The 23,261-nt window shown below is 37.7% G+C and overlaps 1 protein-coding gene across 2 annotated transcripts in view; it reads left to right on the top strand.

Moving 5' to 3' along the window:
- Tnks (tankyrase) overlaps positions 1-20,835 on the top strand; it is a 28,068-nt gene extending 7,233 nt beyond the window's left edge. The window contains exons 8-18 of one of the 2 annotated variants that reach the window (XM_087349580.1): positions 742-871; positions 2,544-2,642; positions 3,334-3,499; positions 4,176-4,395; positions 4,608-4,840; positions 7,431-7,822; positions 8,344-8,504; positions 11,714-11,877; positions 12,820-12,988; positions 13,123-13,231; positions 14,153-20,835. In XM_087349580.1, coding sequence (XP_087205706.1) covers positions 742-871; positions 2,544-2,642; positions 3,334-3,499; positions 4,176-4,395; positions 4,608-4,840; positions 7,431-7,822; positions 8,344-8,504; positions 11,714-11,877; positions 12,820-12,988; positions 13,123-13,231; positions 14,153-14,390 — 2,081 coding nt within the window. In that variant the 3' untranslated portion in view covers positions 14,391-20,835. Of the gene's footprint in view, positions 1-741; positions 872-2,543; positions 2,643-3,333; positions 3,500-4,175; positions 4,396-4,607; positions 4,841-7,430; positions 7,823-8,343; positions 8,505-11,713; positions 11,878-12,819; positions 13,004-13,122; positions 13,232-14,152 lie in introns of both variants that reach the window. The other variant, XM_022058070.2, reaches the window with a different exon arrangement.
- The last annotated feature ends 2,426 nt before the right edge of the window (positions 20,836-23,261 follow it).

Below are 23,261 nucleotides of genomic sequence, written 5' to 3'. Positions count from 1 at the left end.
ATCAAGTCTTTCAAGCAGTTGTATAGAAAGCGCCTTGTGCAAACAGCTGTATGTGCAATGGATGCTGGGAAGGATGTCAACATGAAAATTGACGTGCTACAAGCAATTCATTTCACAGTGGCAGCTTGGCGGCATGTCTCCCAACCAACTGTTCTGAATTGTTTTCGCAAAGGTGGCTACGGGTGTGAACTTCGCGCAGAAGCAGACTCTAACGTCAGTGTGGATGAGCATGATGGCTTTCACGAAGACTGGAATCGATTTGGTGACTACGCGGCAGTAGACAGCGAGCTTGCTACATGCGGAGTCGACACGATTGATGAGTTGTGTGAAGATCACGAAGGGGGTGGGAGCGGTGAGGAAGAGGAAGACGACGAATGCGAGCCCGAAGCTGTGCCGAGTTTTGCCGAAGCACACGCTGCATTGGCAAAAGTGAAGTCGTTCTTTTATGCGCATAATATTAGTGAACGTGACGAGGAAAACATTTTGAACGTGGAAAGTACTCTGTTTGGTCTAAAACGTAAAGTTTCGACAAACCAGTTGTCCATTAAAGACTTTTTTGGTAAAAAGAAGTAACTTTGAAAGAGAAACATTGTTTTTTTAAAATTTTTAATGCTTTCCCGCATCTATCGTTTTCCCGCATCTATCGTTTTTATTTCCCACCCCCGCCGAAAACGATACATCGAGGTTTCACTGTATTATTTTTGTCTGTGATGTATAACAAATAGTTGTTAAATTTTGTAGATCCTCCATCAGGCAGTGCAGATGTGGAATGTCAGCTGCTGGAGGCTGCAAAGGCAGGGGACTCTGAGCAGGTGCAACGGCTTCTCACGTCATATCCCCAAATTGTCAATTGTAGAGATCTTGATGGAAGGTATGTGTACAGTAGGGCCCCGCTTTTCGGCGCTCCGCTTTACGGCGATTTGCTAATACGGCGCTCAACAGCTGACTCAGAGAAGTGCATCCGGCACCATTTTATCGTCGCTGATTCAGTCTGTTTACAGCTTTTGTGCGCTCCGCGTCTCCGTATTTCTGGCAATTTTTCAAAGTTATTACAAACTGTATATTTATATAATATTTTTGTGTTACTACAGTGTAATTACAAAGACGTCTAAGGGTAGTAGCGATAAAAAGAGGAGTCGTAAGCCTCTTACTTTAAATGCCAAGTTAGATATAATTAAACTTCGTGGACAAGGCATGTCTATGGCTGAGATAGGACGTAAGCTAATTCTAGCTCTCCAAACTGTTAGTACCATTGTGAACACTAAGGAGAAAGTGTTAAATGAAATTAAAAGTGCCACACGAATGAACTCTAAAGTCATAAGAAAGAGAGATAGCCTTATTGCTGACATGGAAAAACTTTTAGTTGTGTGGATTGAAGATCAAACGCGCCACAATGTGTGTACTACTGATATTCATTTTACTTTCATATCATTTTCTTAGGCCTAGCGCTATTGTGCACTTACTATATGATAGTGTAAACATCTTATTAGGCTTTGATATGCATTTGCAAGTGAAAAAAGGCAAAGATCCACTTTACGGCAATTTTCGCTTTACGGCGGGGGTCTGGTCCCTAACCTGCCGTATAAGCGGTGCCCTACTGTACAGTCTGTCTGCATTATTCAACAGTATTGCATTAGTGAAGTGACTACCTTTGAAAACAAGTTTTCCTTACTGATGTAATGAAACAAAGAAAAATTTATGCACCCTTAAATTCCTTTTGATGTTCTCTTTGCACAATATGTAAAATTGACACATGATTCTTATTTATACATTGACTGCTGCTGTACTTAAATATAACATGAAATCCCTAAACGGTAGCATGAGAAATTGGTAATTACAACATTTATAAACCACACTAAGATGTATGACTTTCTGTGGGAAAAATTTTCCAATATAGTTTGTTTAATAAACTACAAAGTAAAATTATTTGCACTACCTCTCAGTATTGTATCATTGCATAATTTACATAATCTGTGTAATTTGATTAGCATCATCAGCAACATAATTTATGGGTTCTGTCAGCAATAAATTGGGTATGTGTCAAAGAATGCAAGTAATAAATAAAACTGATACGTACCTCAAATCTTAGTATGCTTTTTCTCTGTGATATTATTTACACACTATAGATTTATATAAAATGTTCAGATTGTTTCATACTTGTGATTTATATTGTCAGTGAATAAATGTTATATATTTTCTTTATATTGCTTTCACCAGCAGCTTTTAATAACATTGGTCAACTTCTTCGATATGTTGACAGTGGTGAGCAACTAACTGACAAGCTGCCGTGAGTTGCTGCTGTGCATATATATATATAGCAGCATATTGTGCTGGGTATTGTTGTTGTTGTTGTTGTTGTTGTTGTTGTTGAGGATGTTTCTTGAGAATAGTGTGCTTTATTTTCCTTCAGTGATGGAGCATGTAATTCACTCAGTTTGTAATTGCTGAAACTGCTAGCTTGTTGGGTTTTGTATCATATCTGCATTGTACTTTTGTAATATTACATTTCACTGCTTAAATTCTTCCTCCTTTTTTGTTTTCAGGCATTCGACACCCCTTCACTTTGCTGCTGGCTACAACAGAGTTGCAGTTGTTGAATTCTTGCTTGCTCATGGTGCAGATGTCCATGCTAAAGATAAAGGGTAAATACTGATTATACATTGTTTACTCATAGTTCTAACCACCAGACAAGATCCAGTGACTTTTAAAGAGACAAGATTTAATATTTTTATTCATATCTGAACTGATGAGTATTTTATGCTTTTTGTTTTAATTGCTTTCTCCAGTCAAGGTAGTTTATGTCCTGACAGAGATACAAAGGGGCTTATATAAGATGTAAGGACCTGGTAGATTTAGGGCTTTTGTCCTGTATTGGTACTGCCTCATGGTTTCAGTGAGACTTCCAATGTTTGTGTCTGTACTGAAAACTCATCATTAAGATTGAGTGGACTTTCTTCACTCAAACAGAAGTATGTGGGGCCCAGAATATATAGTCAAGTACATGCATGTACTGTCCCAGTAGACACTCTGATTTTTACATAACCACTGATGTGGCTTTGCCATTCTGGCATATTACCATTGACATGAGCTATGTTATCAACTTCAAGCCCTCTGAAGCCATATAGATCTACATATATCTTGATAGCATAGAATTGGAGCCATGGTTGGTTATTCTTATGGTAGGAGCATAAAGATACAACTCACCAGTGGTGTAAGACAGTGGTGTCTGGACGAGTAATGCCTCCGAAGTCTTTTGGGTCATCATGTTTGTTTATCACAAACTTACTGAATGTGTATATTAGAACTTTAAAGCTAAATGATTTATTTTTTCAGTGGTCTGGTTCCCCTGCACAATGCTTGTTCCTATGGACACTATGAAGTTACGGAACTCCTTGTTAAACATGGGGCAAGTGTCAATGTGGCTGATCTGTGGAAATTCACTCCCCTTCATGAGGCTGCTGCCAAAGGAAAATATGAAATCGTTAGGCTCTTACTGAAGGTTTGTCATAGGCTTCTTAATTCATTTTGTGCAAGATTGTTGATGACATTCAGATTTTGTAAACCTTTTTCTTTGATTATGTACATTTTTGTCAGCACAGTAAAACCTCAGCATAACAAATGTAAATATAACATTTCTACATTCACGAATAGCTATATACACATCCAATGGATGTAACTAGCATCTAGCTGTGTAAGTCTGTTTGAAAACTCCTGGCTTGTGTTTGTTAATTTGTGGCAGTGTCTTGCAGACTCCACTTTTTCGTCAGTACTACTATTTCCTTGTGTCAGTAACACTTTTCTTTCACTGTTAATGAAGAATAATGTGTCAACTACATTCAGTCAGTAGAATTTAGACATACTTGCACACACGATATATTCTATAAAATTATTCTGTATGCAAGTTTCCTTCTGTCCTGTGTGCCTGGTGGTTCCTAGGAGACCATATATAATTGTATACATAAATGTATTCACTGCTGTTGTCACTAGGCAGTTATATATGATTTAGTGTATAAAGGAGTCTGTCTCTTTAGATCGTGATATTTATAAGCCATGTTTTTGCTACCTTTCAGCCACTTAATATTACTGTGAATATTCAGACCACAGAAATGTTTATAATAATTAAAGATGTATAGTTTCTTCTGTCTTATAAATAGATCTTTTTGTGGTGTTAACAGCATGGTGCAGACTCTAGTAAAAAGAACCGTGATGGTGCAACTCCTTTAGACTTGGTACGTGATGGGGATCAGGATGTAGCAGACTTGCTGCGTGGCAATGCTGCTTTGTTGGATGCTGCAAAGAAAGGAAACCTTGCTCGTGTTCAGAGGCTTGTGACATCTGAAAATATTAACTGCCGAGATGCTCAGGGACGCAACTCCACACCTCTCCATTTAGCTGGTTAGTTTTCTCACCTCCTATCATTTTCTTTGAGATTGAAAACCCTGATTTAACATTTGTCCAGAGAACAAACTTTTTTACACTAGGAATGAGTTGTATTGCCAAGCTCTTCACAACTAAGCTGCATACTGCAACTTTTAATCGCTTTTAGAAAGGCTTACATAAGGTGTTTGCAAAAATATGTTATATACAGGTTTTGTTTTTCTTTATAGCTGGTTACAACAACCTTGAGGTAGCAGAGTTTCTCTTGGATCACGGTGCTGATGTGAATGCTCAAGATAAAGGCGGTCTAATTCCACTCCACAATGCGTCTTCATATGGTCACCTGGATATAGCTGCATTGTTAATCAAGTTTAACACAGTGGTAAATGCTACTGATAAATGGGGCTTTACGCCATTGCATGAAGCTGCTCAAAAGGGACGGACTCAGCTTTGTGCATTATTGGTAAGTTGTATGTAGAATACGATTTAGTTTATTTTGCGGAACTGTTACACATGGGTTTGTATTAGATCCTGTATCTTTATGAAAGTTATACATTTCCATGTTAACCTTTAAACAATGTGATTTAACCCTTAATCAGTGACATGCAGTTTGTGAGACTATTCCATAAACAGTATCTTATTTTTTCAGCACTTAATAGTAATTTGTTTAATAATACTCTGCAATTCATCAATATGAAGTGACAGTTTAAATAATAATAATTTATTCCAATTTTTAACATGATATGAAAATAAGAGTTAGTATTAAAAATGAATATGTTTACCGGTAAGTGAAGTTTTGACTTTACATTTAATTTCAGTAATTTGGTATAATTTTACACATTTCTGTTTGTGAAACAAAGGAAAGATAATTATGGGATTTGTGTGGAATTGTGCCAGAACTTTAAGTAGAAGTGTACTGTACCTTAGCTCTCATTTTTCAAATTAACAGCATGTAAGTCAGTTTGCAACATCTAGTAACATGTTGATTGAAAATCCATGTTTGTGTTCTGAGATGAGAAACAATTTTTGTTGCTTACCCAAGTTGCACAACAGTTATTATTCTACATGCAGGGACTGCAAATAGGCATGTGCTTTATTATAGAGTGTTTGATGTTGACAGGAAGCTATAATACGTAACCAGACCAGTCTAAAAGTAACTGGCATAAAGCATGGTTGGGCTTGGTGACTGCTCAAATGCTTCGCTTGTAGATCATGTAGTTTAACTCCAAAGATGAATGCACAGGAAGCAGTACTGACATGTCACCTGTGAAGGGTGATAAAGTAAACCTACCAGCTTAATGAACAGGGGTGTCTATGACTTGACTCAGTTGATACTTCTGATGACAAGGTTGCATTCCAACACACTTCCAAAACAATGCAGACTTGAACTGCTCCTTTTGAACATCTGCATGTGTACAAAGTAACACATGGAGAAACATTTCTTCACTTACTGTAGTTCTTTGATGAACAAGTTTGCCCAATTGCAACTAGATAAAATCAAGTTCTGAATTGTCATGAATCCTGTAAGTACATCAAGGTCTGAGACTGTCATATGAAACAATATCTTCTTCTCTCATTCACACCACATACATGCAAATAATATAGCTCTGAGATGTTGCTGTAAATGCTGTTTTCTTTGAAAAAGTATGTATAGTGAAGATGATTTGATTTAATATCTAAGACTAATTTGATTTTTGACGTAAATATGTCTATACGGAAGGGTCATTCGGCAAAACAGCATTAGGGAAATGTGTAAGATCAACAATGTGTAACAATGCTTTACTCCTTTACCTAAGAAACTAATTGTTATGTCATCTGTTTATTCGGCATTATTGTGTTTCATTACTGCCGTCAATCCACTTTCTTTATTGCGGAAAGAGCTGAGCTGTGAATCGCTTGTAGAAGAAATGTGCCGTAGAGTAGATAATATTGTGCTCTTAAAAACGTTTTAGAATATCACAATTACTTACCTTATAAAAGAATTATTAAGAAATCTGTGATACTGCCCTCCACTCGCTCCTCTTTAGTTTTGATTAAATTGGTCATTGCGGGTGGACATCGTGGTCTCTTACAATTGAACAAAGTTTGAGGTAAGGGATACCTATTTATTATTATTGTTCATCACATTTAATGTTTTCATATGCATTTGTGAACTCGTGTAAGAGAATTAGGCTTGTCTTCTTTTGACGTAAATACGTCTATACGGAAGGGTCATTCAGCAAAAACAGCGTTAGTTACGAAGATGTGTAAGATCAGCGCCGAGTCACCTTTAAACGTTCATTTCTCAGGAATGGTAAGAGTAAGGGTAATGTAACCTATATGTAAAATGATCAGTAAATAAGGACCTTTAAGAATCTGTAATGTATTTTATTGTAATTATAATTCTTTATACATTTATTGTAATTTTAATGAACCAATGTGTACAATTTTCAATGCATCTGGCGTGTTAAGCGCCCGTCTCTCAAAAACCATAAGAGATGGATCTGGACATATTGCATATGAAATATGTATTACCTCTTGAGCTTTCCATATCTGTTCTCAGATTTTACATATCACAAATGGTTTAGGTTCTACAAACATTTATTTATACAAATAAAGGCACACAGCACTTTACGCTACTGCTGCGTTTGTGTGTTGCGTCATACTATGTAGAGATAACAAGATGGATGACATTGAAGCTAAAAGAGTCTGTAATCCAGAATATATGAGACAATACAGAAAACGTAAAAAAAATAGAAGTATTAAATAATGAACCTGAAGTTCCCCAAAAAATACCAAAAACTAATGCTGAACGTATGAGGGAATATAGAAATCGCAAGAAGCAATTATTGCAAGTTATCAAGCTAATATATAAACTTCCTTTCATTGTATTTATTGCCTAAATATAATTTAAATACAAAGACGTATTTACGTCAGATTCTCCGGAACCGTGGTTCCACTGTCAATTTTATTTCTAATCATACAGAAATTGTATCAACTCAGTTTCACCATATATTTGTGTCATATTAACAGAAGAAAATGTGCTTAATGTCAAAAGTAATTTTCATTTTAAGCTTGCCCATGGTGCAGATCCATTTTTAAAAAATCAAGAGGGTCAGTCACCTGTGGACCTGGCATCGGCAGAGGATGTACGTTGCTTGCTTCAAGATGCAATGGCTTCTCAGCAAAATGTTCCCACAGCACCGGCATCTGCTCCTCCATCACGGCCTCCGTCTATCGCTGTGGTTTCCCCTACACCTGCATTGGCTGCAGCCCTTTCCCCACCTGTGGCAACAGAGACAGTTATAATGCCTTCTGGAGCATCAATGACACTATGCATTCCAGTATCTCGTGGTTGTCTTTCACCCATGCCTGCCGCAGAGGGATGTGCAGCAGAACCTGTAAAACCAGAAGGTGGTGTTCAAGACATGGGCAGTGTGGCAACAGTTGCAGGATTCTTGGCGAGGTAAGTAGAGTCCGGTGATTGAGGTAAAGAATCCTGCCAACAACATTTTTAGGTATGTGCAAGACAGCAGTGCACATTGCTTGCTGTATGCATTGGCTTGAAATAATTCCACTCTGATTGAGTAGATTTTTGTGGAATTTGGTGTTGATAGCTTTTGGTGAGAGATACTTTTCAGATGTTGAAGTACTTAGGCTTTCAGCTCTGATCAATCAACTTCACTGGGTAACCTGCATTTGTCTTTCTTGCAGCTATAGAGAAAATAGTTGTACTTTACTTATGTCTGTTTATTCTGCAAGATGAGGTATTTTAAATTTCAAGCAGAAATGTGTGTGTTGGTCAAGTTTGGTTGCCAAATTCACATACATTATTGGCTTGTTTTAGTGTTTCAGTAGTTACTCTGCTGTCTTCTGCTTAAGCTTTACAACTGTAGTTATGGCTGTGTATTGGAAGTTTTATGTACTTTGCGCTGTTTGTCATAACAATAAGTTATGTGAACTTCTGTCTTGACACTTGCATTTCAGTCTTGGCTTGGATCATCTGCTCGATTTGTTTGAACGTGAACAGATCACACTGGATATTCTCGCAGAAATGGGGCATGAGGACCTGAAGCAAGTAGGAGTTAGTGCATATGGCTACCGACATAAGCTGATCAAAGGCATTGACAAGTTATGCTCCAGTACAGGTCAGTCACTAGATACAGTGAAACCTCGATGCATCGTTTTCGGCGGGGGTGGGAAATAAAAACGATGAATGCGGGAAAACGATAGATGCGGGAAAGCATTAAAAATTTTAAAAAAAACAATGTTTCTCTTTCAAAGTTACTTCTTTTTACCAAAAAAGTCTTTAATGGACAACTGGTTTGTCGAAACTTTATGTTTTAGACCAAACAGAGCACTTTCCACGTTCAAAATGTTTTCCTCGTCACGTTCACTAATATTAAGCGCATAAAAGAACGACTTCACTTTTGCCAATGCAGGGTGTGCTTCGGCAAAACTCGGCAAAGCTTCGGGCTCGCATTCGTCGTCTTCCTCTTCCTCACCACTCCAACCCCCTTTGCGGACAATAACAGGAAGAATGGAAATACGAGGCGCGTCCCAAAAGTAAGTTTCCCACTCGTCCCACAGCTAGCAAACCTTATATTGAGCGAAGCGACTGTGCGTATGTGATAGAGCAATGACGTAGCATGGCGCATGCACTAACGGTACTTCCCGCGTTCTCACAGTAGCATCGTTGCAGCTGTTGAAGATGGAGGTTCTTATTCCAGCTCCCGCCGACTGTGAAGTGCGGTCAGTGATAAAGTTTTTGAATGCACAGAGCATAGCGCCGATCGAAATTCATCGTCAGCTGTGCCGGGTCTATGGGCCTAACGTCATGAGCAAGCAGATGGTGCGTCGCTGGTGCAGACAATTTTCAGCAGGTCGACAAAGTGTGCATGATGAGAAGCGCAGTGGGAGGCCATCCATCATTACAGACGACCTTGTGGAGCTTGTGCAGGAACGCATTATGGATAATCATCGCTTCACAATTACGGAACTCAGCAGTCATTTCCCGCTCCTTGTTGCACGAAATTGTCACGGAGCACCTGTTGTTCAGGAAATTGTGCGCCAGGTGGGTGCTGAAGCAACTGACACCAGAACACAAAACAAAGCGCGGAAAGTGATGTGCACGGTGTTCTGGGACAGACGGGGCGTTCTCCACGCCGACTTCCTGACCAGAGGTGAGACGGTGAATGCTGAGCGTTACTGCGAAACACTGCAGAAATTGCGACGGACCATTCAGAACAAGCGGCGTGGGATGCTTAGTGCCGGTATTGTCTTCCTGCACGATAACGCTAGGCCGCACACGGCTCGACGGACAGCAAGTCTCCTGCAGGAGTTCAGCTGGGAGGTGTTTAATCATTCACCCTACAGCCCGGACCTCGCTCCCAGTGATTTCCATCTTTTCCTACACCTCAAGAAATTCCTGTCCAGTCAGTGTCAGCGTTTTGAGAATGACAGAGAGGCGGAGATGGTTGTCACACAGTGGTTCCAATCCCAGGCGGCAGACTTCTACGACACAGGTATTCAAAAGTTTGTCCCATGGTATGACAAATGTTTCAATTCCGGTGGCGAATATGTTGAAAAATAGCTGGACACTTGCTGTATCTGTTGCAATAAATATTTCCATGAAATTGTGTTTTGTTTCTGTAAACGGCCCCAGGGAAACTTACTTTAAGGACGAGCCTCATACTATTACTGCCGAACTCAACGAAACGTAGCTGTAGAAGACCCTGAACCGCTGGAAACGAGATGAACCAGAAGAATGAAAAGTGCCGCCAGCCTTTCCTTTGTACTTGTAATAAAAGCATTTGTGAAGAAATTCACACTGCACATGCCATCTGGCATCGCTGGAACGAAATATGAGTGCACCCTAATTAAAATCGTAAAATTTCTGACAATGAGCACCTCCGTTCACTCCAACTATCACCCCTGCACCACTGACCCTCATTCCAAAAGAATGTGCTGGTTGGGCGACATAACAGGTTACCGCTACTGTGTATTCCAAAAACATTATGCGTCTTTCGGTATTAATTTATCTCTAAACCCAGCATTTTAAATTCTCAGAAACGATCATTGCGGGAAAATTGTGGGCCGGGACTAAGAATTTTGAACGATCGATGCGATAAAACGATAGTTCGAGGAACGATAGAAGCGGGAAAATGTAACATTATTTTATATGGGATGTATTCGGGACCGAACAAAACGGACGATGCATCCGGGAAAACGATAGTTTCGGGAACGATGGATAGAGGTTTCACTGTAAATACAATTTATGTAAATTGTCCAGTTTGTTCTTTTCAGTTGAGTATAAATTAAGTTTAGAATAATTATTTGGGGTTGATACTAAAATGTTTACAACTTTCTGAATTGAAAAGGTACTACTTGTTTGCTCAGACCATGAGCTGTGAGATGTGCGTGAGGGAGGTAGGGATGCTGTCTGCTAGTGGTAGTGGGGCAAGTAGGGGAACAGCTTTTTCTGTACTACTAAACACAAAAACATATGTGCAGAAATGCTGAATTCTTTCCCCACTCGTTTATTAAGTTCATATTCTTTTAAAATGTGTTTCAGTGTACTTATGGAAACACCAGTAGCTTTTTGTATGTGATTAACGTTAATAACATTGCCAATGTCAGCTTCTTTATTCGCAAAACTGTAAACACTTATCACCATTTCTTTACTTTGGCTGTGTATTACTTTATGTCTCCCTATTTTCTTCACACCTTTGCCCTTGTCTTGCATTCTGCTCATGCTGAGTAGAAACAACAGTGAAAATGATAGGCCTAACTGTAAATGGGCCAATGTTATTGAATTGGAATTGAACACACGAAGTGAACTCAGTCACGGCTCCCTCATAACTTGGCTCTGCTTACACCCGACCCACTGTTCGAACTGCAAATACCCTGCACATCTCAAGGCCATTGCTCATGTCCCAGCAAACGTGTAATGTTTTCTTTATCTGAATCTAACAGAGTATGCATTCTCAAGACAACTGTGACCTTGGTTAGCGTAGAGCATAATTTATTAAATAATATATTATGAAAATTTGTAGGCACATAAAGAAACACTAAAAAATTAAAAATATGTAAATTTATCATCCCACATGACAAGCAGAGAATTTTCACGGTGGATAGTACCCTCCCTTTTCTGCAACTGTTTCCATTTCCAGAACCTTTTCTTATCTTCCCCTCCTTTCACAAGATTTCAGAGCCATAGAGTTAGCAGGTGACCTAATAGTACCAGTGATCACAATTGGTGCTTAAAGCCACTGTTGTTTACAAATAATATTCACTGGAATCATGGTGATTCAGAATCCATTGAAATGATCATCTGAATTAGGAACTTGTGTTTTAGGCACATTATGGATGCCTCCTTCAAACCCTGGTACGCTGTTGGTTGACCTACTGGGTGAAGACAAGGAGTGCATGGCTGTAGAAGAAGAGATGCAGTCCACGATAAGGGAACATCGTGATAATGGGCACTCTGGTGGTATCTTCTGCCGCTATAACATTGTCAGGGTGAGTTCAATTTAAAGTACTCCACAGAACAATAAAAGTAAAATTCCCAATATTCTAATTGATAAGCCAAACTTGGTCTGGCTTCCTGAATGAAGTACCTGGGTTGAGGATGTTGAAGAAGAAAGTGCTAAAACAAATAAGTGGATGTAAGAAAATGGAAATAACAGGATTCTAGAAAGTATCGGATGTTTGGAACTTAATTTGTACCACATATTATTAGGATGGTCAAGTCCAAATGAATGATATGGATTGGGGCCTGTAGCATACATGTGAGCACAGAATTTTAGTTGAGAAATCTGAACGGAAGAAAGCATTTGGAAGATCTAGGCCTAGACAGAGTGTCATTCTTTTCAATTGAACAGGTACATTTTGGAAATGAAGAAGCACATATGATTGATGTTGCATCATAATGAAGTGTAAATTAAACTGACTGTAATGTAGTGGGTCTAAAATATAGAACTAGGTAATTTTTGTATGATTTTGGGGATAGCTGTGATAAGAATCTAACATTTAATCCCCCTCCTTTTTTAATGAAACTAAAATATCCTTTCTTATCTAATCACGAGAAAATGAATAAGGAAACAATGCCCTACAATATACTCTCTCTTTATTTTTATTTTTTTGCATATATGTTTTTAAATACGAAAGTACCGAAAAGATATATACACATTATAATATGGAATATTAAATTTGTATGTGTACATCTTTTTTGGGATACCTGTATATATTAGTCCAGGCTGCATTGACCGTACTGGATTATAGGAGAGTTAAACTTCCTCTTTGCTGATTGATTTTATTTTGTGTTTATTTGTTTCAAGCCCAGAAATGTATTGCTTGTGCTTTTTAAGAAATGTATCCTCCACACGTTTGTCACTTTTATGTTGGTAACTTCTAAATTATAGATTCATTCTAGGATTCATCATGTAGCTTATTCTGTTCCAGATCCAGAAGGTTCAGAATCGTAAATTATGGGAACGATATTCCCACCGAAGACATGAAGTTTCTGAGGAAAACAACAATCAGGCCAATGAAAGAATGTTGTTCCATGGTTCTCCTTTTATTAATGCCATTGTACAAAAAGGTTTTGATGAGAGACATGCTTACATTGGAGGTATGTTTGGGGCAGGTAAGTTGTATAGCCTTAAATCAGAATATTTCCCATTAGTTCATTTTACACTGAAATTTTATCTTTCGAATTTAGATACATTCTGTTTGTAAGGCCTAAGATCTGTGCTTTTGTTCCAGGAATATACTTTGCAGAACATTCCTCAAAAAGCAACCAGTATGTATATGGAATTGGGGGTGGAACTGGTTGTCCCATGCACAAAGATAGATCTTGTTATATTTGCCACAGGTAATGATAGATTTAATTGATTTTATTTAAATAACATTGTAACCTTAAAAGTAGCGCCACGGTGGTCTAGCGGTCAGAACACTAGCCTTGTAATCCTGGGGTTCCAGGTTCAATTCCCGGTGGTGCTCAGATTTATAACTTGTGTTGGGCAAGGCCGTGGTCTAGGCATCACAGAGTTTTCCTCCGGGGGCTTCCCCAGTTTCTCTGTGGCATCCCAACAATTACTCCACTCACACACAGAAGAAGGCAATGGCAAACCACTTCTGATCATCCTGCCAAGAATGTATATATGTATGAGCAGGTCCCTGACAACCTGAAGAGGATGGAAGGATCCTGTTCATAATATATGGACCTGTCATCAGACAGAACACTAAAAAAAACCTTAAAAGAAACTGAGCTTGTTAGAAGGATTTCATTCACAATTTGTACCCAGAAATTTTTGTCATATGTTGATTTACTTGACTATGTGCCTGTGTGGTATCAGTGTCCTCCTAATTTAATGCAGGTATATCACAACAGTGTTGTATTAGTCTGGTATCTTTGTATGTACTATTAATATTGACATTACGCTAAAAATATGAAGTCAATGGTAATAGTTCGTAAAGATACCGGGCTAATACAACTCTGTTGTGTAGGACACTTGATGATCTGCTACAGATGAAACACTTCTGTCCTGAACAAGTCACGTAATGTTGACATTGGTGTAATAAATTAGTTGGTTAACTTCTGATCGTCACATCTTAAAAGGTGAACAATGTTTGGTCCTCTGTTAACTCAGGGTTTACATTTATGTGAAGTCATATATCAAATTCTTGCAAACTTATCTGTATTTATAACATATTGTAAGTGTGTAGAAAGTATGCAGTGGTGTTATTGAAACTGTATTAGTTTATTCAAAAAATGTCTTTCTTCTTTTGTCAGGCACTTACTGTTGTGTCGAGTGACACTGGGAAAGTCATTCCTGCAGTTCAGTGCTATGAAAGTAGCTCATGCACCACCTGGACACCATTCTGTGATGGGACGTCCTAGTGCGGGTGGTCTTAACTTTCCAGAATATGTGGTATATCGTGGTGAACAGGCGTATCCTGAGTACCTCATCACATACCAGATTGTTAAGCCTGAAGAGACGGCAGTGAGTTCTGATGCAGAGGCCAGATGATTCCCTATCATCATGTCCACATCTGGTTCCGAGAGCTTGGAAACACGCAGACACTTCTGTTGCACCCATGTTGTCCGCAGGGTTTTGAGGTATGTCCGCCTGTTTATTACCAGATCTGAAGTCGACCAAGGATGTGGCACAGGTCTCGCCAAGAGAAAGAGGCAACGGCTAGCGTGGGGAACTGTTGCTGTCCCTTTGCCAGGTTAACAGGATAAGAAGGTGATGGTGATGATTTGACACCTTTCTGATTCTTGTGTTTGGAAAGGTGTCTGACCTTTGTGATATCTACCAGGAAGCATGGTGCTATGTTGTTACTAACTTACACTCCTGTTTCATGCGTATGTTACAGCTGCTGTGAATTAAAATATTATGTAATTTCAAAGTGATCTTGTTCATTCCTAAACAATAGATGTCCTTATTTGATTTTTATGATACATGGCATACATATAGAGAATGTTTTACTTCAGTACTTACAGGTATGTTTGTGTGTGTTTCCTGGCCTCTTTTGCAATTGGTATGTGAACATTAAACACATTTATCTTTGCTAAGTTTAACCAAGTAGGATTTGAGGTTCTCACAGTGGTGAGTATAAAGATGGCTGTCTCCACGGTTGTAACACTGTGTAGTCTGGTAGATGTTTATTGACATTTTATAGGTCCTTGCTGTCTCCATCAGGGCAGTGAGTAAGCCACATGTGTGAAATCAGTTTATTCTTCCTGCTTTCTAAATAGTCTCAATCTTTAAGCTGTATGTACTTTGTCAGTTTACATAATACTACATCAAACATTGGTTGTAATTCCTAAATTTTATGTAATCTGTTTTCTGTGGAGGTATTGAGATTACAAGTTTAACACTACCAGTTCTTGCAAAAATGCAACTGATTTGGCAGTGCCTAGTGATACTTTAAACAGTAAGTTGGACTTTAACCCTCTGACTGCCATGTTTCTTCCAGAAAATGTGAAGGCTTGTTTGATGGAAAATGCAGGTGCACAGAGGGAAAATAATGTGAAATATATTTCTTGCGCCAGAAGAATGATTCTCTCTTCATTTTAACATAATTTTTGGTCTCTTCAAATGCATACAAATGAGAAATTTTGTTTTACTGAGCCAGTTTCAAATAAATTATAATTTTATAGCTGTTTTTAAACTTTGAAGTTTGTTTCACTTAACTTGCTTTGAATTGACAAGTTTGATAGATTTTTTAAAACAATTCGTTTTTAACTTCTAAGAATTTTGCCAAACTCGAACCCTGACTGAACCTATGAAATGAATTTTGTCTGAATCATGGACTGTTTAAAATTGCTGTGACGTTAAACTTTCAGTAATTGATGTACTTTGAAGTTTGTTGCAAAATACAAAGTTACTAATTTAACATTGTGGGCATAAATTGCCACAGGTCTTTCTGTTGTTTCTGCACATTTCTGTTCATGCCACTGTCCACAGCAAGGTCTTGTGAGCCACTGAAATGGAACTGTCCCTCATGTTAATAGCAGAGTATATGAAGTACTCTTTCTGTAATATTATTCGATTCTTCTGGTAACATATTTTAAATGTTACACCTCTGTTTTACTTTGCAGACAAATTTGTAGTGAAAAGTTTATTTTCTTAATAAACAGTTCTTTTCTTGTAGGAAAATTATACATATCTAGCATATGTAGTAATGAAATGGTTTTGTATGCACATATAGGCTGGGTAGACAAGATAAACTATCAAATTCGAAATTAGAATACCCCGATTAGTGCTCAAGATACATTCCTAGCAAATAGTGTGCTAACTGAAACAACACTGTATGGGGTCATTATAACATTACATATATGGAGATGCAATCCTGATTATGTTATTTTTAACTTTATATATATATTATATGGTATATGAAGGATAAAGTAAAGCTCTCCTGCTATAAGACATGTAGGTGTTTGGGGGAGAGGATGCATAGCTCCTACTCTTTCTTGACCTTGGCACTAGATGGGGTGAGTGGTCAGCATGACGCCCTGGGAAAGGACCCTGGTACCCATTGGATAGGAGGCTGGGTGGAAATATTGAACAGTATCATGAATAACAGTCTACATCTGGGAAGAGGGGCCAGATTGTGGGTCCTCCACATATTTTGGCTGCTTCTTGATGTAGACATCTAAGGGTGACTACTTTTTCTTGAGTTGTCTCTCATGAAGCAATTCTCGGTAGCAGGAAATCATGTTGAGAACACCTCTCTTTGCCTGGCTGCTGCGCTCCCAGTCATGATTATTCTCGGTAAACTGGTCCATGATTTCCTTGATCTTGGTGATGATGTGACTGAGGAATTCTTTGGTGAGATCTCTCTCTGGTGTTTTCTTGGCTCTTCTGCATTTGAGTCTTCAGCCCCACTCTGGGTGTGATGCTCTGCCAATTCCTGCAGATTGTTAATGGTAAGACTTTCATCATGAGACTGCAATAACTCCTCCATATCATCTACAATGACATTCTCCAGTCCTGCTTCATTGGCCAGCTTGACGATGTCACTGACAAATTGCTGGTGCCGCTTCAAACCCCAGGAAATTGTTGCATGCTTCTGGTCATATCTTCTTCCAGGCCCCATTTATGCAGTTTTTGGTTGCTTCATCCCAGATTCTGATGTTATCTGTGCCCTTTATGATGTGATTGTTTTTCCAAAATTGTCTGATAGATTGATTATCTTTGCCATTTGCTTCTTCATCAAGTTGTCAGAAGGTGCGATGAAGGTAGTAGGCCTTGAAATTCAAAATGACTCCCTGATCCATTGGTTGGAGTAAGGAAATCATCGTCAAAACCCTTTAGAATTAAGGAAGTTGTGTTTGGTAGAAGATAAACCACTTCTACAGATACGCCGGTGTGAAGGGCAGATTGGCTAAGTGAATGTAAACAAATGTGGCCACTTGCGGCAGGTTGTGATTGTTGGGACTCTTGAATTTTGACTAGTGTATATTTTCTTTATTTTTTTATTTTCTAGTAAAAATAGCACTCAAAGATGTAAGAGTGGAATAATGAAACAGTGCTTTGTGGGGTAGTGCTAATTGAGGTATTATTGTGTTTATAATTTTGAATAGTTAGTAGTTGCATTAGTTTCAGATAACTATGCTTTCGTACCCAGCCTAACCCCAATTTAATATAACTATAATCACTTTCATTTGGTACAATTTATGAAACTGAATAAAATAAGTGGTTATAATACCAACATTTGGCATGACTGAACTTAAAAATGGCTACTGTCTTCACTGCAAGCACCAACTTTGAAAACTAATGTTTTCTCATTGTGGATTTGTGTTTGGTCATACAGTTCTCTCTTCTTTTTTTCTTACATCCATACATATTTGAACCCAATAAATTCTGTATTGATTTTTATGAAACTTTTTTTGATAATAGTATTTGTTCTTGTGCATTGCTTAGACAAAGTGTGTAAAATGAACGCCCTTGCAATGGTCAGGTAGCTACTATACTGTGTGAAGTCTCTGTTTTAGGCTCCGTGTAACTTTATAGCCTTGTCAGTCCTTTTAGAGTGTGATGCTACTGCAATTATGTGGCAGTGTGGCCTGGTTATGTGTATAACACTTTACCTGAACACTGGCAAAATATAACTGAAGTAATGATAATTGTTGTCATATGGTTGTGATGCTATGTAGTCTTGCAAGTGGTTACCATTGTTTTGGCAGAAGATATTGCCTTCATCTATAAGATTGAAATAAAACTATTTTTACTCAGCATATTATTCCCTCAAAGATTCTCATGACATAATCAGTTGTGTCAGTCAGAATTTGGCTGTGAAAGAAGTCCATTTATGTATTTGTCGTAACGTACATATTAAATATGCATTCCCAATTTGTGTTTTAATGTCTCAGTTGTATGATACAGGACCTGATGAGTGGCTAATTTACTTGTAAATCTCTCGGTCATACACCTATAATAACATGTTACACGTTTGAGTTTTTTAAATTTTTTTCCCTGCCGCTCTCATTCAGTTTATATATTTCACTAGTCATGTTTTATACTTGATGCAAAATATCTCTGAACTTGAGCTATGTCACAGTAAGGTGAAGGTAAGATGGAAATGGTAAGGGGAGCAAGACAGTATTTGCTGTCACTTCATAGTCTTTTCCTCTCTCCTTGTACTTCAGCATGCATATTTGTGATGTCAACGAAGATATCTTGCGACTTATATAACCACCAACAAGACTATGTGATGTCATAACCAAGATGATCAGAACTCACAGAGAATGGAATTTAAAACTGTGACAATAACTTAGTCTCTTCCCCCCCCCCAGCATTTATACATGTTACTTGTATAAATAAGGAAAACATTTTTTGATTCCATTATTTCTGTTAGTGCCCATCAGATATATATTAATTGTGAAAATGTAGTACATGTACCAACTCCTTTTCTTCTTCACATTGCATTTAACACTGCCATAACCATGAACACATCCATTTTTATGTATACATTTTGGTTTAGGTGGTATTTTGCTGTAGTTTTACTAGACAGACTACTTATTTATAAACGAACTGGAATATTGTATGAAACGATTTTATTTTGTCTAAGGAATGATTAGGACAAGAGTTCTCAACCCTTTCCAGACCATGGGAAATAATCGCTTCCCTTTATCAACTCACTGGCTGCAAGGTTATAAATACGGGCATTTTATTGAAGTTCCTATGCGGTTTATGAAGAAAGAGTGCTATCAAATTAGGCATTCTGTTGCAAAATGGTTTACTTGTTTCCCATTAATTTCCTTTAACAAAATCTTTCATTAGTCAAATACTTGACCCTGGTTTGCTTTAATAATCTTCCAGTATCACCTTATTGAGATTTGCATGCATATCTACACATGTTCATGAGTATGTGGCATCATAGTCCGCAGCCTGTGGGCCATACATTGCAAACCCCTGGTTTAAGAAAAGAAGATGAATGAAGGCATAAAATAACATAAAGTAGTTTGAAATTAGATGTATTTACAGTTGCAAGTTTAGTTTGCGATTGTGATACCATGTAAACTTGGTTACCAGCATTTCTGAGGAATATGCTGCTTCCATCATCAGGATTTTCTAAAGATGTTCCTCTGGAATATTAATAATCACTTACAAGATCATATGGTGTCATAGACCACAATCTTATTGTGTAAAGTCAGTATCTTTGCTTCCCTTTTTGCTGTAGTACACAACTGTGTGTGCAACTAAGACTTGTCTTCATGAAATTTGAGCTTCCCATGTTGGCCAAGATTATCTTGTAAATTAAATCTTTGTGATAAAGTGATACTATACAAAATTGTGCACATATTGGCTACTTGTAAATAGATTAATATTGTGGATGTAGAACATTGTACAATACTGTTTTATCTCATTTCTTTTCTTACAAAACGTGTGTTTGAAACAGTTTTAATAGTCATTGCATGTTGATTTCAATACAAAGAAAGTATGTTAATAAATATTTACTTCTTTCCTATTGCATATAGTAGAGATCTATCAACATATAAAATTTCAGAACCTACACTGAATGACTTGTTGACACCCTTTTAATATTATTGGTATGAGGCCACCTGGTGGGCTAGTCATTAGCGTACTAGCCTAGTGTTCAAAAGGTCAACCCCAACTGTCTCCACTAATATGAAAATAAACTCAATAATAATGTTCAGACTGGCTCTGCGGCCCACCCAGCCGTCTACCTAATGAGTACCAGTGCTTTTTCCGTGGGAGTAAAGCATGTCTGCATGGTGTGGTGCTTAAATAAACAACAGAGACAACTTTACAAAAATATGTCAATATAATGACAACCAGTCAATTGAAGACAGCGTAGATCCCATATGGAAAATGTTGTGTATATCAAACATACCTTGGGCAGTTAACATTGTTTAACATAAAGCTTAATGAGGAAATCAGAAACTACAAAAATGTACTTAGTTTCATAAAGCTGATTAGTTGATATAAAGCCTTTTAATATGGGACAAATTCCACACACAGACATCATAGCCTCAGTTTCCGTACAGAATGGTAATTGCAGAATTCTCAAGTACTTAAATAATGTATGTATGCCTATACAGACAAACAAATGCAGACGTTCCTTACTTTTCTCTGGAATAAAAATCTTACATCTGTCTAAATAGAAACTGAAATATTTCTGTAAGATAAAACTTTGGATGCTGCAACTCTTGTGTAATGTGAATGTAGTAAAATTAAAAAGACACCAAAAACAAGTTTGTTGTTTTGCCATTGCATCCATTTCACTGACTGCTGTGATTATATACTACATTAAATTAATTTATAGACTGATTATATTATCTTACTGGTTTGTGTATTAATGGTGTGTACATATTATTTTTTTATTTTAAGTATCAGGTTCAGGAGTTTTATTACATGTGTATGGGAAAACTTGTTGTTTAAGCATCATGTAAATGATTATACAATCAATAAATCTGCCAAGCAGTGTTCTTGTGCAAACATGTATCCTGAAGAAATGTTAACCTCGACCTGCCAGAGTTATTGTTTCAGAATGCAGGACACTTGGAACTTTCTGAGGTGTGTGCCATCAAAGAAAGTTACTTTCTGACTTACTCCATGGAGCCAGGTCCTTCCAGAGAAACCAACAGTTGCTCAGCCACTTGTGAAATTCCCAACATTTTATGGTACCTGAAGGCTTATTACCATGTTCACAAGAGCTTGCCACTATTTCCTCTCCTGAGCCAGATGAATCCAGTCCATACCACCCCATCCTATTTCCCTAAGATCACTTTTAATATTATCCTCCCACCTATGTCTAGGTCCTCCTAGTGGTCCCTTTACTTGTGGTATGCCCACCAAATCCTGAATGCATTCCTATAATATTCATATAACAGGTTGTTAGCCTATACCCGGCCGCCGGAAGGCAAAGGCGTGTAAGCTGAAGCCCCGGCGAGTAGGAGGGCGCGGCGGTGTGCGCGGAAGGGTCAGGGCGCGAGCCCGCCTGGAGCCGCCGCCGGTGCAGATCTTGGTGGTAGTAGCAAAAACTCCTTCTTGTAAAGTTTTGGGATTTCAGGTTATAAATGATGATTTATTAAAACTTTGTGGTAATTTATTAAAAGTGTTACTAACTTGCTTGCAAAAACAGGTACACATATTAACATACTCAATAATTTTCTGTAACTGATTTGTCGACATATTTAATTAATTATCCACTTCAAAATAAATATTTAATGTAACTTTATTTTTGATTACATAAGGTGTTAACAGTACAACAGAAATGTGCATGGGCTGTACAAAACACATCAGGAGGCTGTGGGTTAAGATTCCTTATTCATAACATCCGAATAAAACTACGAGGAAACAAAACCATTTGTAGTAGACCATTGTATTTATGTAGCAAATGTAAATGTAGAAATATGCATCTTAAAGTTAGGGAAATACAGAAATGAAGGATATTTAAATTTTAAGTTATTATATAATTTCCATTTCATGACTATAGAATAAAATTATATTTTGAAAGAAGGTCTGGAAGAGGTTCTAATGACATTTAAGAATACAAAATTTATAGGAAAATGATAGAGGAATGGCTGGATAAGTCAGTTTAGAAGAAACTCAAATATCGTGAATAGAGGGATTATACAACAGTCGTAAGTAATAAGTATCTTTAAAAATGCTGGTAAGAGAATTTGTAACAATTGTATGGTGCCAGACATTCTGGCATTTCAAAATCTATGTTTTTATGGCAGCATTTTTCAATGCTTGTCATGTTTAAAATGACACTTTGCAATTCTTTGACTCAACACCATGTGTGAGTGGCACCACTATTGATGGTTTTTAACTGCCAGTAGAAGGCAGGTTACTTGTTTCTGCTTGTTTAATGTAAATTTTTGGGATACATAAATAGAATTTAATAATTTACATCATGGAGAATGGAAAAAGTAATATTTCACATCTCTGCACAACATATCAAGCTGAATTGTGTCATTCTGGTAAGTACTGTTTGTTTTGATGCAGGAATCACTGCTCCACATTTCAGCTATGTAATTATAAGAAGAGCATAAATGACACTTATTGACAGATGAATCACCCATGTGTACTTCGGCCAATAAGGAAGTTAGGAAGTTTGCCATAACCACCGCTATTGGGTGCTAAATATTAGTTGCTAGAGATCTTCAAAAAGCTTGTTCACAGTATTGCAGTTTACTAATTGAGCAGTGGTGAAGCAGTTGAGATTAGTTTACACGAATGAGAAAAGTGGAAACAAGTGCCAGTTCCCATCTATGTCAGTATATTAATGATTCCAAGATGCGTTCACTTCAGATGGTGAAGTTCAAGTGGCAGCAAGCGTATTGCTGCAGATGTCCACTTAAAATATCAGATAGGCAGTCTTTAATTGTGAGTCTTCTGCCACAAGTACTTCAGAACCTACCATATTTGCCATTTTGTGGCATCTATGCAAAGCATTTGTGTCCACAGATATAACACTTTAAAATAAAAATTAGGAAAGTTAGGAATTCCCTTTTAAAGTATAAATAAACATCTTCCAAAATAAGTAAACATTAAATAAAAACTGTCTACCAAAGTGCTATGAAAGAATATTGAGTGAAAAACAAAATATTTGGGGTTTCATTGACAAAATGTCTGATGAAAGTAGAAGGTAGGTTTCAAATGTTAAAGTCCAGGGGCTGGAGAAAATAGCATCCTGAAGAGCTCTCTATTTGTACCAAATATGATGATAAACTCAAGGAGGATGAGATGAATGGGTCATATTTTGGACATGTGGGTGATGGAAAAATACATAACAATACTTTGGATGGAAAGACTCAAGGTGAGAGACCACTTGGGAGAATACTACAAAAATAAATCTTAGAGAAATGGGTTGTGAATAAGACCAAGCATTTGACTGCCTGAACATGCTATCAGCTTCAC

The sequence above is a fragment of the Zootermopsis nevadensis genome, unplaced genomic scaffold (genome assembly GCF_977971745.1).
Source record: "Zootermopsis nevadensis isolate Lab colony 2312 unplaced genomic scaffold, Znev_1.0 Znev_ptg000016l, whole genome shotgun sequence".
In the NCBI taxonomy this organism is placed as follows: Eukaryota; Metazoa; Arthropoda; class Insecta; order Blattodea; family Termopsidae; genus Zootermopsis; species Zootermopsis nevadensis.
Note: the sequence above shows the minus strand (reverse complement) of the source record. Positions and strands in the feature narration are given on the sequence as shown.